This window comes from Saccopteryx leptura, chromosome 3 (genome assembly GCF_036850995.1).
Source record: "Saccopteryx leptura isolate mSacLep1 chromosome 3, mSacLep1_pri_phased_curated, whole genome shotgun sequence".
In the NCBI taxonomy this organism is placed as follows: domain Eukaryota; kingdom Metazoa; phylum Chordata; class Mammalia; order Chiroptera; family Emballonuridae; genus Saccopteryx; species Saccopteryx leptura.
In genome coordinates, this window is record NC_089505.1 from 326,916,494 (window position 1) to 326,929,631 (window position 13,138).

Here is a 13,138-nt window from a genome sequence, read left to right on the forward strand (position 1 = left end):
TACTAGAACAATACAAAATAATATTGCCTCCAGCAGTGATGTTATATAATGAAATGATCATCACACTTGTCATTACAAATAATGTGGAAAACATACTGTGCAGGAAATCTCTTAGAAATGTTTAATTGATGCAAACATTGTTTCAGCATTGGATTTTAGGAGCAATATTAAGAAAATTACTCTGATTCCAACCATGTAATGTTTTTGTAGAGTACAACTTACACAGGGTATCTCTATTAAACCCCTTCTATTAGAAGAAAATCACATATGCTAACATAGATAGCTTAGTTTTGAGTCTCTACATGGTGCTAAAAAGTTATAAGAATTTCATTTTAATGTTGGCCCTCAAATAAATTAAAACTTTTTCTTGACAGGGTTGTTCTTTTAGGTCTTTAATAAAGACACAAATATATCAACTCCACAAATGCCAGGGCTCCTTAAATTATTCTAACTTCTCTGCAAAGACTTATTTGTCTAAATCCAATATCTGCTTTTACTTGTGATCTCCTGGAACACAAACGGCACCCTAATCAGTGGAAACCATCTTCTTTCCTTCGAAGCTCGCAACTAAGGGCCTCACCTCACTGGAATCTTCCTGCTGATTGATGACAGCAAGCGCGTCCTCCGCCGCCTGCCGCTTGGCCTCAGCAACTGTGCGCTCCATCTTGGCCCGCTCTGTTGTGATCATATCATGTGCTTTCCGCTCCGCTTCGGACACAGCCTTTTGCAGCTCAGTCATCGCCTGCCGCTTCACCTCATTAACGGCCTCCTCTGCATGCCAGGCAGACCAAACCGGACAAAAGAAAATTTCTTCGTTAGCACACAGCCTTGGATACTGATCACTGTTAAACAGAATTCTATAGAACAGGCATAAGTGTCACCCCATTTATTAGGCAGTTCTTGTGGCTATCTAAAAAAAAACCCCAGCAGATTTCTGAAATTCATTTAGGAAAACAAAGGGTAAAACTTTAACTTGTACTTCTGGGAATGTTTTTAAATTACTTTTATCATTACTACACCTTTCGTACCAAAACTAGTAACTCAAGAAAATATTGTGAGATGGATGACATTATGTATTTAAAGGACATTATGTATTAAAACAGCCACAAGAAACCTATCTGGATAATTCACACACATATAGAAGGTGGTATGCCACAATGCTATAGATCAGTGATTTTCAATGGTGTGGAGCAGGAATTTTTAAAACATGCAATATCTGACTATTTAGTCAGGGGCACAGACCTCTTTTAAAGTTTCAAATAAAAAAAGGACAACAGCCAACAGAACAATAGGTGTCTGGCATAAATAAATAAAAATTATACCTTTTTTTTTGTCAGTGGCAGGAAATATATTTTTTGGTGTGCCACAGAACTTTAGTAATTATTTTATGTATGTCATGAGATGAAAAAGGTTGAAAATCACTGCTATAGGTTAATATGAACATAGACAATACATGGGTAAAGCTTTCAGAAATAAAGAGGAAGAAAATATATTTTACACATAACCATGTATAAGAGCAAACAATTATTTTTGTGGTAAAAATAAATCACAATAGTGAAAAGACAATTCATATAGCAATTAAGTTAATGTAGGCCTTTTAAAGAAAATCGATGATGAAACAGACAGATGATTCAGCTTTTCTTTTTCTTAAATCATTTCTTGAGTAATATGGATATGTGCTTTTATGGACTAAATGATAGAGATTTTTAAAAATCATTTTCTCATTTCCAAATATTCTGTTGTCTATCTACTTAATCAAATATGTGCACAGTCTCACATAACCAACTGTTGCACTGCACAAATATAACTGAATCATACATCAGGCCAAAACAATCAGGCCTGAATACAAACCTGCAAGATGTCAAGTTAGCTTTTTATTTTGGAATGTGGAAAGTGTGCAAAGATTTGACTAATTTACAACACAAGACAGACAACTAAAATAAGTAATTTCCATTTTAAAAATTAACTGTTCTAATTAACAAGGGAAAATATCCTCCCCTTGAATTAGTTTATCTAATTTTCATCTTTACTCAAAGTAAAATGACAATGATTAATTGAAAATTTAATAAGCAGTAATCATTAACTTGGCAAACCCAACATCAATTAACACTCTATTAAAACTAATTATGACATGTTTCAAGTGCTTGCACTTAATTGTTTCACCCACTTAAAAAGTACCTTAATTAAATGTTCTGTTTAATTAAAAACATAGATTCCTAATAAAAAGGTTTTACTGTAAATTAAAAATATAAGGCATGAAAATACTCATATGGTTTCTTAAATTTTTATGGCTTATTCCATACATTTATAATCCATGATTTGTGGCTCTCCAAAAGTCCTCCACTGGTAATTAACTGTCATGACTTTTGTGGCCTCTATCATTTTAGCAGCATTATTCCTTGAATTCATTCATTTGTAATTACTATCTGATAGGTTTTATAAACAAAAACATAAGGGAAAGTGTCAGGCTGGAAATATTAATTAAAATATCTAAGCCTTTACTGTTGCTTTAAGATAATCATTTATTTATATTTTTAAATTGAATGTATTGGGGGTGACACTGGTTTTCAAAACTATACAGGTTTCAAGTAAACCCTGAATAGAAGCAGAGTATTACACAGAGATTGCAGCATGGTCTTCATGAATAGTCAAAAGATGCCTTTATTTAAATACCTTTATTACCCTATCATAAAGAGCCTGGGGCACTGGGGAGGTACTGCCCTTCTAACATACAGTCAGGGTCTAATTTAGTTTGAATATTCAAAGTGAATTAAAATTCTATCTAAGTGGTAATACAGGACAATAATTTTTGCTTACTGTCAAAGCTGTAGCTTGACTAATTGTATATGCAAATCAGGCAATTTACATTTAAATTATGCATCCCTATTCTAATCCCACAGGCATATACAGCTCAGCAGAGAATTGGTAGGACATTCACAAGGTGCTTGAATATTTATTACCAACTGCAAATATTCACTGATCAGTTGAAAAAGAAATATACTAAAGAAAACATTCAGTTGCAATTTAAAAACCATCTTCACTTTAAACTTTTTTCCAATTTTATAAAAACCTTTTGTAACTTTAGAGTGCATTTTGTTACCTTTGCTATACATACATAAAAAAACTTTGAGCTTTACCCTAAGATTTGTGTATTTGACTCTATGCAAGTTATGCCACAATAAAAAATAAAAAATATAAAAACACTACTTTGAGGGAAAAAAACGATGAGGACTTCAACATTTGTTAAGATTCCAAATACTTTAAAATGTGTAATTGTGATGTAACAATGTTCCTGTCCTCATTTTTGGTAACTATATTACTGTTGTATAAGAGAATGTTCTTGTTTTTAGGAAATACACCCTAAAATATTTGGGGTAAAGGGAAATCACACCTGCAACTTTCAAATGTTTGGGGATAAATACAATGTGAAAGAGAAAAAGAAAGGGAGGGAAGGAGAAAGGAAATGAGAGAGAAAATATATTAAACAAATACCATAACATAGGAAAAACTAGGTGAAAGGTAAAAGGGAATTTTAAAATAATTTTTAAGAACTTGCTGCAAGTTTGAAATAATTTCAAAATAAAATGGTGGAAAATATGTGCTTTAAGCACAGGATATGCTTTTTGTAATTATAATTTTCTATGAAAAGGGATGCATTGGTTATACTACATTGAAGTTGTGGGCGCTACCCTTGATATTATTCAGATGCTTTCAACTTTATTTATTTATCATTTGCCACAGACATAATGTATATTTTTCATTGCAAAGACACACTTTACAGTTTCCTTTTTCAAAAAAAAATGCTCACAGCAAATTTTAGATTCTTGAAAAAGCTTTCAAATTATAACAAGTTGAGTAGAGATGTCACATTCTGCCCTTGGTGTTTTCCTTATGTTGGATACCTTGACACTGCTAACACTAGTAATGCTTTTTAAGAAGTTTATAAAGATAAATATTATAAGCAGTTACTGAAGATTTCAACATGAAACTGCCATCCATAATTTGGGAATTTAATACATTTCTTAAAATTTAGTATATATCCAAAGAAAACTATTCTCAAACTGTTCTTATGCAGGTTAGGGATATCACTGTGAGAATAATACAAATTTAATCAACACCGCAACCAAGTCAGAGTTTAGATTGAAGAGCTACTACATGTAATACATAGGCATATTTAAAAAATATTCCAAACATTTGATAATGTTTTAACTCTTCTTAGAGAATTCACCAACACAATACAAACAAGTATTTATCTTCCTACTTTTGAAGTCTTCAAAACATAAAGTATACCCAGATTTGGTTACAGAAACCCACAAAATAGACAGTAAGGGAAAATATGAGTGGACTTAGTAGGTTAATACTTTTCTACCAAAAAACCCCCCAAAAACAACTGTTTAAGTGGAAAATACACAGAGCAGTTTTTTTCTTTTTGTAATAACTGCTTTATTGTTACTATATAATTAACAAACTCTGAAATGCACTCATTTAAAGTTTATAATTCAATGGTTTTAGTGTGTTCAGCACTGTTACTGTCACCACAATCAATTTTCAGTTATATATATATAACTGAAACATATATATAACATATATATCATATATATGATATATATATATCATATATATATGGCAGTATTTATTCTGCTTCCGATTGCTTACTACTTATGCAAGTTGACTTTCCAAATAAGGTGGTTTTTATAATAAAAAAAATATCGGCTCTCAATAGCAGTCAAACAAATGATTGAGTAGATAATATATATATTGCACAGAAGGAATTTGGATTACATAAGACTTTACTGCCCATTTTTCTTTATGAACTATCAAGGATTTAACTTGTACCCATATACAATAAGGGAAATGCAGATATTCTCTCCCTCAACAGAAAAGTCATCTTTCTGTCATATAGAATAAAAATTCTTTGTACCGATTATTGGAATAAATTACATTGAAGCTTAATAATGGGGGAGAAAAATGATCAGAAAAAAGATATAACAATTCCTTTTTTAAGTAGGTGGCACCCAGCGCATTCTAACAGCTTAGGAATTTTCTTTTTTTATTATTATTATTATTATTATTATTATTATTATTAAGTGATAGGAGGAGTCAGAGACAGACTCCCTTATGCATCCAACCGGGATTCACTCGAGAAGTTCACTAAGGGGCAATACTCTGTCCATCTGAGGTGTTGCTCCGTTGCTCAGCAAACAAGCTATTTTAGTGCCTGAGGAGAGGCCATGTAGTCATCGTCAGTGTCCAGGGCCAACTTTGCTTGAACCATTCGAGCCATGGCTGTAGCAGGGGAAGAGACAGACTGGGGGTAGGAGTGGAGAAGCAATCACTTCTTCTGTGTGCCCTGACCAGGAATCAAACCCAGGACTTCCACACGCAGGGCACTACAGCTGAGCCAACTGACCAGGGCCAGGAATTTTTCATGGCTATTATTTTCTTAGAAAATTTTAGAGGTGATGCTGCAAATCTGGTAAGACTATGTACCTGAGTAAAATATATATTTAACCTTTAACCTTTAAATTGAATGGGTCAATCTGATTTGCATATTAGACAAGAAAGAGAGCTTTCTACTTCTCAATCTAAGTTACTAAGCCTACAATACTATCAGATTTAAAAACTCCTTATTGCTCTTACAAAAACAAGTATTCTTAGAAAATCAATAAAAACACTTAGACAAGAGCCAAGTGACCACAGAGTCACAAAGTCACACACACACACCTGAATAAAATCAAAACCCAAAGAGAAAACTTTTCCTAAAAAGTAAATAAATAAAAAAAATTAAAAAGTCCCTGTCCCTTGACTATTGCTCCTTGATTAGGGTTGCTTGCCCTATACCCATTTGACTGTTCGCAGAAATAGTATTTTTCAATCTCTCAACTCAGAAAAACTCTTTTAACAGTTGGAGTTTTAGCAGCTTCAAGCTACACTATGTATTTGTCATGTCATCTTTATCTTTTGAAACAGGTTCATGATTTATTTCATGAGTTGGTTTTTATCAGGTTTTAGCTCAACTACTACAGTGTGGATGTTTCACCAAGATGCTGCCAGATCTGACTTCTTTAAGCCCAATAAGTCAATGCATCATCAGGAACTTTAAATCTACTTCAGAATGTAAAGCATTATCTCTTAATGAATATTAGTGAACATGGAAAAGAAAAATAGAAGTTTACCAGTTTTGTCATGTATCTTAAAAAATATTTAACTCTGATCATTGAATATTATTAATTAGCTTGGAAGATCAATTTTAAAAATTGGTTGTAACCATAAAACTTCTAAGTGTCTCAACAAATTAAGATAGTTTTGAAGTGGTTTTTAAAATTTAAGAATTTAGAGCAAAGTCTAAAACTATGCCAAACACCATATTTTTCATGAAGGAAAACTGCATGCAGTGAAACCATTACAGTCCCTGAAAAATAGGGATTTATAATGGAAATACTACCAGCCTCTCCATTACAGCAGCACTAGCAGATGATACTAAAATAAAACCTATTTCACATTCTTATCTGGCTTGGTTTATGACTATTAATCAAGATTTTTACATTTTGTTTTGTTGGGGGGGTATATTATCTAGTAGTTGTTAGCAGTCAAGTCCTTGTCATTCTTCACATCGCTTCATTTAACAACTGCATCCAGCTGACAGAACACTGAACTCATGTTTTTAAACAATTCTTACCAGCTTTCTTCCAGATCTCCTCTGGCACATATCCAGAAGCAGGTCTGTGAAGGAATTCCCGATGTGCATCTATAAAGAGGATAAAAAGCAGTGGAGAGAGGAGGAAAGCACATAAGCACTGTTATATCATTATACAGAGTAGAAGTAAGCTATGCCCATTCTTCTAACTTCTCTACAAAAACAAAATTTTAGTCTGACCAGGCAGTGGCACAGTGGATAGAGTGTTGGCCTGGGATGCTGAGGATTTAGGTTCAAAACTCTGAGGTCACCTGCTTGAGCACATTCTCACCAGGTTGAGCATGGGGTTGCCAGCTTGAGCACGGGATCATAGACACAATCTCATGATGCTGGCTTAAGCCCAAAGGTCACTAGCTTGAAGCCCAAGGTTGCTGGCTTGAACAAGGTGTCAATGGCTCAGTTGGAGCCTCCCAGTCAAGGCACTTATGAGAAAGCAATCAATGAACAACTAAGGTGCCACAACTATAAGCTGATGCTTCTCATTTCTCTCTCTTCCTGTCTTTCTCACTCTTGCACAAAACAAAACAAAACAAAATAAAAAACAAACCGGCTTGGTGCTACAGTGGATAGAGCATCAAATTGGGAAATGGAGGACCCCCCAGGTTTAGATCGCAAAGGCCACTGGCTCGAGTGCCAGCTCATTTGACTTGAGCATGGGCTCACCAGCTTGAGTGCAGGGTAGCTGGTAGAGCGTGGGATCATGGACATTACCCCATGGTCACTGGCTTGAGCCCAAAGGTCAGTGGCTTGAAGCCCAAGATCTCTGGCTTAGCCCAAGGTCACTTGCTTGAGCAAGGAGTCAGTTGCTCTGCTGTAGCCCCCCCCCCATCCCGTCAATGTGCATATGAGAAAGCATTCAATGAACTAATGTGCCAGAACAAAGAATTGATGCTTCTCATCTCTCTACCTTCCTGTCTCTCTGTCCCTATTTGGCCTCTCTCTGTCTTTCTCATAAAAAAATAATTAAATATAAATAAATAAAATTAAAATAATAAAAAAAAACAGTTCTAAAAGGCTAAGAATTTACTTCTAGAAAATAAACAAAAATAGCAAGACCAGTCATCAAAGCTCAAGGAAAACAGGTAATTAATCTAAATGCTTTGTATACTAATAAAGGAAGCAATTTTAATGATTTCATATAATATGTTTGAGAACACTGTTCCCATAATAGGTAACTATGGGAATTTCTATGAGTATCTTCTATTTAAAGAAAATAAATTGTATTTGTACTGTTACTTTCAAGAGTCAAATTGGTAGTTAAAAAAAAATCAAATGTTAGGATAATAAAATTTTCACACAGCTCTGACTTTACCACCTATCAATATATGGTGACCCTTACTGTGTGGCTAAATAGGTCTCACAATTACTTCTTAACTATTGTTTAGCTTTTAAAATTTTCACACAAATTAGAGCATATGGATTTGACATGGGTAAAAGAAAGAGAGAATCATTAGAACGGCTTCACATACTTCAGTTGACCAAATAGAATTGGTACATGCTTTATGAAAAAGAAAATAATATTCCACTTTAAATGAATTAACCTTGTCGAATTTTAAAAGTTTGAGAAAACAGATAATATAATAATAAAGTTGATATAGGAAAACAAATCTCCAAACAATGTTCATGGAAATTACACGGAACCTTTATATATTTTTATATATATACATGAGAATAAATTTCAAGTGTATACAGTTTTCCAAAGCTAAAAAGTTCACTACATGTTTTCCATATTGGATTTTTAATATGTATTTAGACATTTTGAAGAAGAAATCATTTGAAATTTAAATATAACATTCAATATTTGATAAATTTGAAGTAACTAAAATTTTTCTATGTGTATGTTTCAAGTATCAGACTGACTTTTTAAAAAATATTTTAAGGAATGGTATGTTGAAAGTCAAAGAAATTCAATCCAATTTCCTATATTTTATGAAGCTACAGAATATCAAAAATAGAAAAAAAAACTCACAATCAATTTAGCTAAGTATATCTCATTTTATATTTGAATGCTCTAAATGCAATTCAATGTTTGGAATCCTGTAGGGTCCAAAGATTATCATTTGACTAGCATACAAGATATCCGCACAATTTTGAATCTGAAAAAACATGATAGTTTGGTGAAGAGTATATGAAAAATTTTTATTATCTTTGCAATGTTTCTCTAGATTTAAAATTATTCCAAATATAAAAATTCTTTTATAAGTTTACATTATAATTTTATGACTACTTGATAATTGGATAGACTGGAAATACACATGCATTATCATGTGCATATTCATTTCTATAAAGTAAATGACAAAAACCAAATATTTTAAGTAATTTACATTCATAAAAAAAGAAACCTAAATAAAACAATTTAGTACATATAAGACTTTAAGAAAATATTATACAACTAATTAGTCTGGAGAAAGTATTTTGCACACCACTATAATGATTTATACAATAAATAAAGTGCTATCAGATCACATTTCTCCACATGACACAATGAAACAGAATGATTAACTTAGATAATTACTAAAGACAATATTTTAGGAAAAGACCTTGGTGGGGTGGGCAGGGAAAGGCAGGAAGGGAGGACAAATATATAGTGATGGAAAATGAACTGACTTAAAATAGTGTCCCCTAAAAAAATAAATAAAAAACCCTGAAATACAGTACAAAAAAATCTAGACCACCTTCTTATACCATATATAAAAATAAACTAATATGGATTAAAGATTTAAATATAATAATTGAAATCATAAAATCCCCTAGAAGAAAACACAGGCAGTAAAATCTCTGAGATTTCTTTTAGTAATATTTTTTTCTGAGATATATCCTTGGGAAAGAAAAAGAAACAAGAAAAATGAACTACATCAAAATTAAAAGTTTTGTAGGGCAAAGAAACTCATCAACAAAACAAAAAGACAACCTACTAAATAGATCTTCACCGATGACACACCTGATAATAAGTTAATATCTAAAATTTATAAAGAAATCATACAATTCAACACCGAAAATAAAAACAAAACAAATGAACAATCCAATTAAAAAATGAGCAGAGGACCTGAATAAATACTGTCAGAATGGCTACCATGAATAATCAGCAAACAACTAGTGTTGGTGAGGTTGTGGAGACAAGGTAACCCTTGTGCACTGTTAGTGTGATTGCAGGTAGATGCAGCCACTGTGGAAAACAGTATGAATCTCCTCAGAAATTAAAAACAAACTGCCTTATGACCCAGCAATTACACTTCTGACCATATATCTGAAAAAAACCAAAACACTATTTTGAAAGGATATATGCACCCCTATATTCATTGCAGCGTTATTTATAATAGCCAAAATATGGAAGCAGCCCAAGTACCTATCAACAGACTGGTGGATAAAAATGCATATGTATATAGTAAACAGAATATACAGAAGTTGGAAAAGTAGGTTTACAGTTGTTTGTATAGAGTAATGCAAATGAATAAATAAGAATACAACAGTAAACTGTGTTTTGCATACTCAAACTGTTTGCCTACTTTTATCCACTCAGGTATATACCATGGAACACTATTTGGCCATAACAAAGAATGGTATCTTACCATCTGCAATGGAATGGATAGACCTAGAGGATATTAGGCTATGTGAAATGTCAGAGAAAGAAAGACAAATACCACATGATTTCAATTATACATGGAATCTAAAAAGCAAAATAAACAAAATAGAAGAAGATTCATAGATGCAGAGATCAGAATGATGGCTGCCAGAAGGGAAGGTAGTTGGGGGGCTGGATAAATAGGTGAAGTGATTAAAAATATGCTTGACTAGGCAGTGGCACAGTGGATAGAGTGTCAGACTGGGACGCAGAAGCCCCAGGTTCGAAACCCCAAGGTCGCCGGCTTGAGTGCGGGCTCATCTGCTCATCTGATTTGAGCACAGCTCACCAGCTTGAGCCCAAGGTCTCTGGCTTGAGCAATGGGTCACTCAGTCTGCTGTAGCCCTCCAGTCAAGGCACATTATGAAAAAGCAATCAATAAACAACTAAGGTGCTGCAACAAGGAATTGATGCTTCTCATCTCTCTCCCTTCCTATCTGTCTGTCCCTCTGTCTCTGTCACAAAAAGAAAAAAAAAATATATATATATATATATTGGTAGTCACAAAAAAGGCTCAAGATATGTAAAATACAGCATAAGGAATATGATAAATAATGTAATAACTATGTACACTGCCAGGTGGATACTTGAAATATTAGGGAGATTGTTTTGTCAAATATACAGTTGTCTAACCACTGTGTTGTACAACTGAATCTATAAAAAATAATACTGAATGTCAACAGTGATTGAAAAATAAAAAATCATACACACAAAAAGAGAAAAATGTCTGAAGACAAACAAACAAACAAACAAACAAACAAACAAAATGCCTTCACCAAAGAAGCAAAACAGAAAAATTTCCCCTTATTGGGTTACAGAAAAAATTATGTTTCATATACTGTATTTTTTACTAATAGCCAATCATTTTATAAGGAACAGAAATGATGGTGTTAAGATATCCCAGTCCCAGGCAGCAATGACAGAAGAAGGTTAATTCTAGAGCCCAGTGAAGTTTAATCTTGACATTGGGCAAGTTAGTTTCTACATGTCTCAGTTATTATCTATAAATTGGAGCCAACACAACATTTGAGAATATTGCTGTGAGAAATGAATGAGGTTATTTCCTATTATTTGCTTAGCATGTCACATCCAAAACTCTCATTAGATGTTAGTTGCTATTACCCTCATTATTATTTAGTAGGTTGTCCAGTAAGAATAGATACATACTTATTTCCTTAAAAATAACTAAGGTGAAAAAAATTTTAAAGTTTCTTTTTTTCTCTTAGCACTTATATCTATACCAGAGGTCCCCAAACTTTTTACACAGGGGACCAGTTCACTGTCCCTCAGACCTTTGGAGGGCCGGACTATAAAAAAAAAAACAACTATGAACAAATCCCTATGCACACTACACATATTTTAAAGTAAAAAAACAAAACGGGAACATATACAATATTTAAAATAGAGAACAAGTAAATTTAAATCAACAAACTGACCAGTATTTCAATGGGAACTATGGGCCTGTTTTTGGCTAATGAGATGGTCAATGTCCGGTTCCATATTTGTCACTGCTAGCCATAACAAGTTATATGACGCGCTTCCGGAGCCGTGATGTATGTGTCCCGTGTCACTGGAAGTAGTACTGTACGTGAGCGATGCCACACTTTGTGGTGCCACCACATACAGTACTCCACATCCTGTGCTCCTCTCACTGACCACCAATGAAAGAGGTGCCCCTTCCAGAAGTGCAGCGGGGGCCGGATAAATGGCCACAGGGGGCCGCATGCGGCCAGTGGGCTGTAGTTTGGGGACCCCTGATCTATATCACTCACAAAAATTAGGAGATATTTCAAAATGAATATGAACCAATAAAATATCCCCTAATTTTTGTGAGCAGTGTAAATAGTACAAAACTTTAAAAGAAAATAAAACCACAGGAGAGATTTAGATAAAATAATATATATCAGTAATTCTTTATTCCCTGAGTTTATGTCACTTGAGGATAGATGTTATTTTTATAGTCAGGAATTCATTGTCTCACAGTTCTTGGTAAAAAGTCCTCAAATTTATGAGATGATATTTTTATAAATTTTATTCTAATCTTATGAATGTTCATAGCCCCCAAAAGTCACTCAAAGATGACATATATGGCTCAATTCTCTTACCACTTCACCATGTGATGTATAGTAGACATCATTAGGGTACATATACCACACCCTGAAAAGTAGTGTGGTATTTCACCTACCTGGCTACATGTCCTAAAAATCCTTAATGATACTTAAAGTCAAATTCCACCTCATCTAAAAACCTGATAGAAATACCAAAGCCAGTCAAGCAAATTGTTTCTGAATCATCTACTACTTTCTAAAATAATATTTTTTCAAAACAGCAACAGAATCTGAAGACAAATAAATTATTTTTATAAAATATACATACATTATATACACACACACACACACTTTTTTTTCACACACACTTTTTAATATCCTCTTCAGTTCTAAGTTAGTATGTCCTACCAATGGAAAGAATGGACTAATCAGTAATAAATGTACTACTCAGAATCTATTTTGATAAAATGACATATTATAATAGTATACAAACCAAATGACTAATAAATTTAATATTTCTCTTCTGATTAAGTATCAGCAGTAACAGAGTCTATATAGGTAAAGTAGAGTTTAAAAAACAAACAAAAGAAATCCTGCAGTTGATCAATATTATGAAATAACTAGATTCCTAGTACTTTTTTATTTTAGAATATTGGCTAATTTAGACAAATCTATATGAAATGCCCTAAATTTCAAAGGCCTAGATTCTAAAGAATCTAACTTTTAATAATTAACTACCGATAAAGTATCAGTTGCTAGAAAACAAATAAT

The 13,138-nt window shown here is 33.2% G+C and overlaps 1 protein-coding gene across 8 annotated transcripts in view; it reads right to left on the reverse strand.

The window, feature by feature from the left end:
- RUNX1T1 (RUNX1 partner transcriptional co-repressor 1) overlaps nucleotides 1–13,138 on the reverse strand; it is a 194,690-nt gene that overhangs the window by 17,702 nt on the left and 163,850 nt on the right. For all 8 annotated transcript variants that reach the window (XM_066379100.1, XM_066379104.1, XM_066379106.1 and 5 more), the window contains 2 exons: nucleotides 6,680–6,748; nucleotides 581–771 (listed from right to left, as the gene is read on the reverse strand). In XM_066379100.1, the coding sequence (XP_066235197.1) occupies nucleotides 581–771; nucleotides 6,680–6,748 (260 nt within the window). The remainder of the gene's footprint in view (nucleotides 1–580; nucleotides 772–6,679; nucleotides 6,749–13,138) is intronic.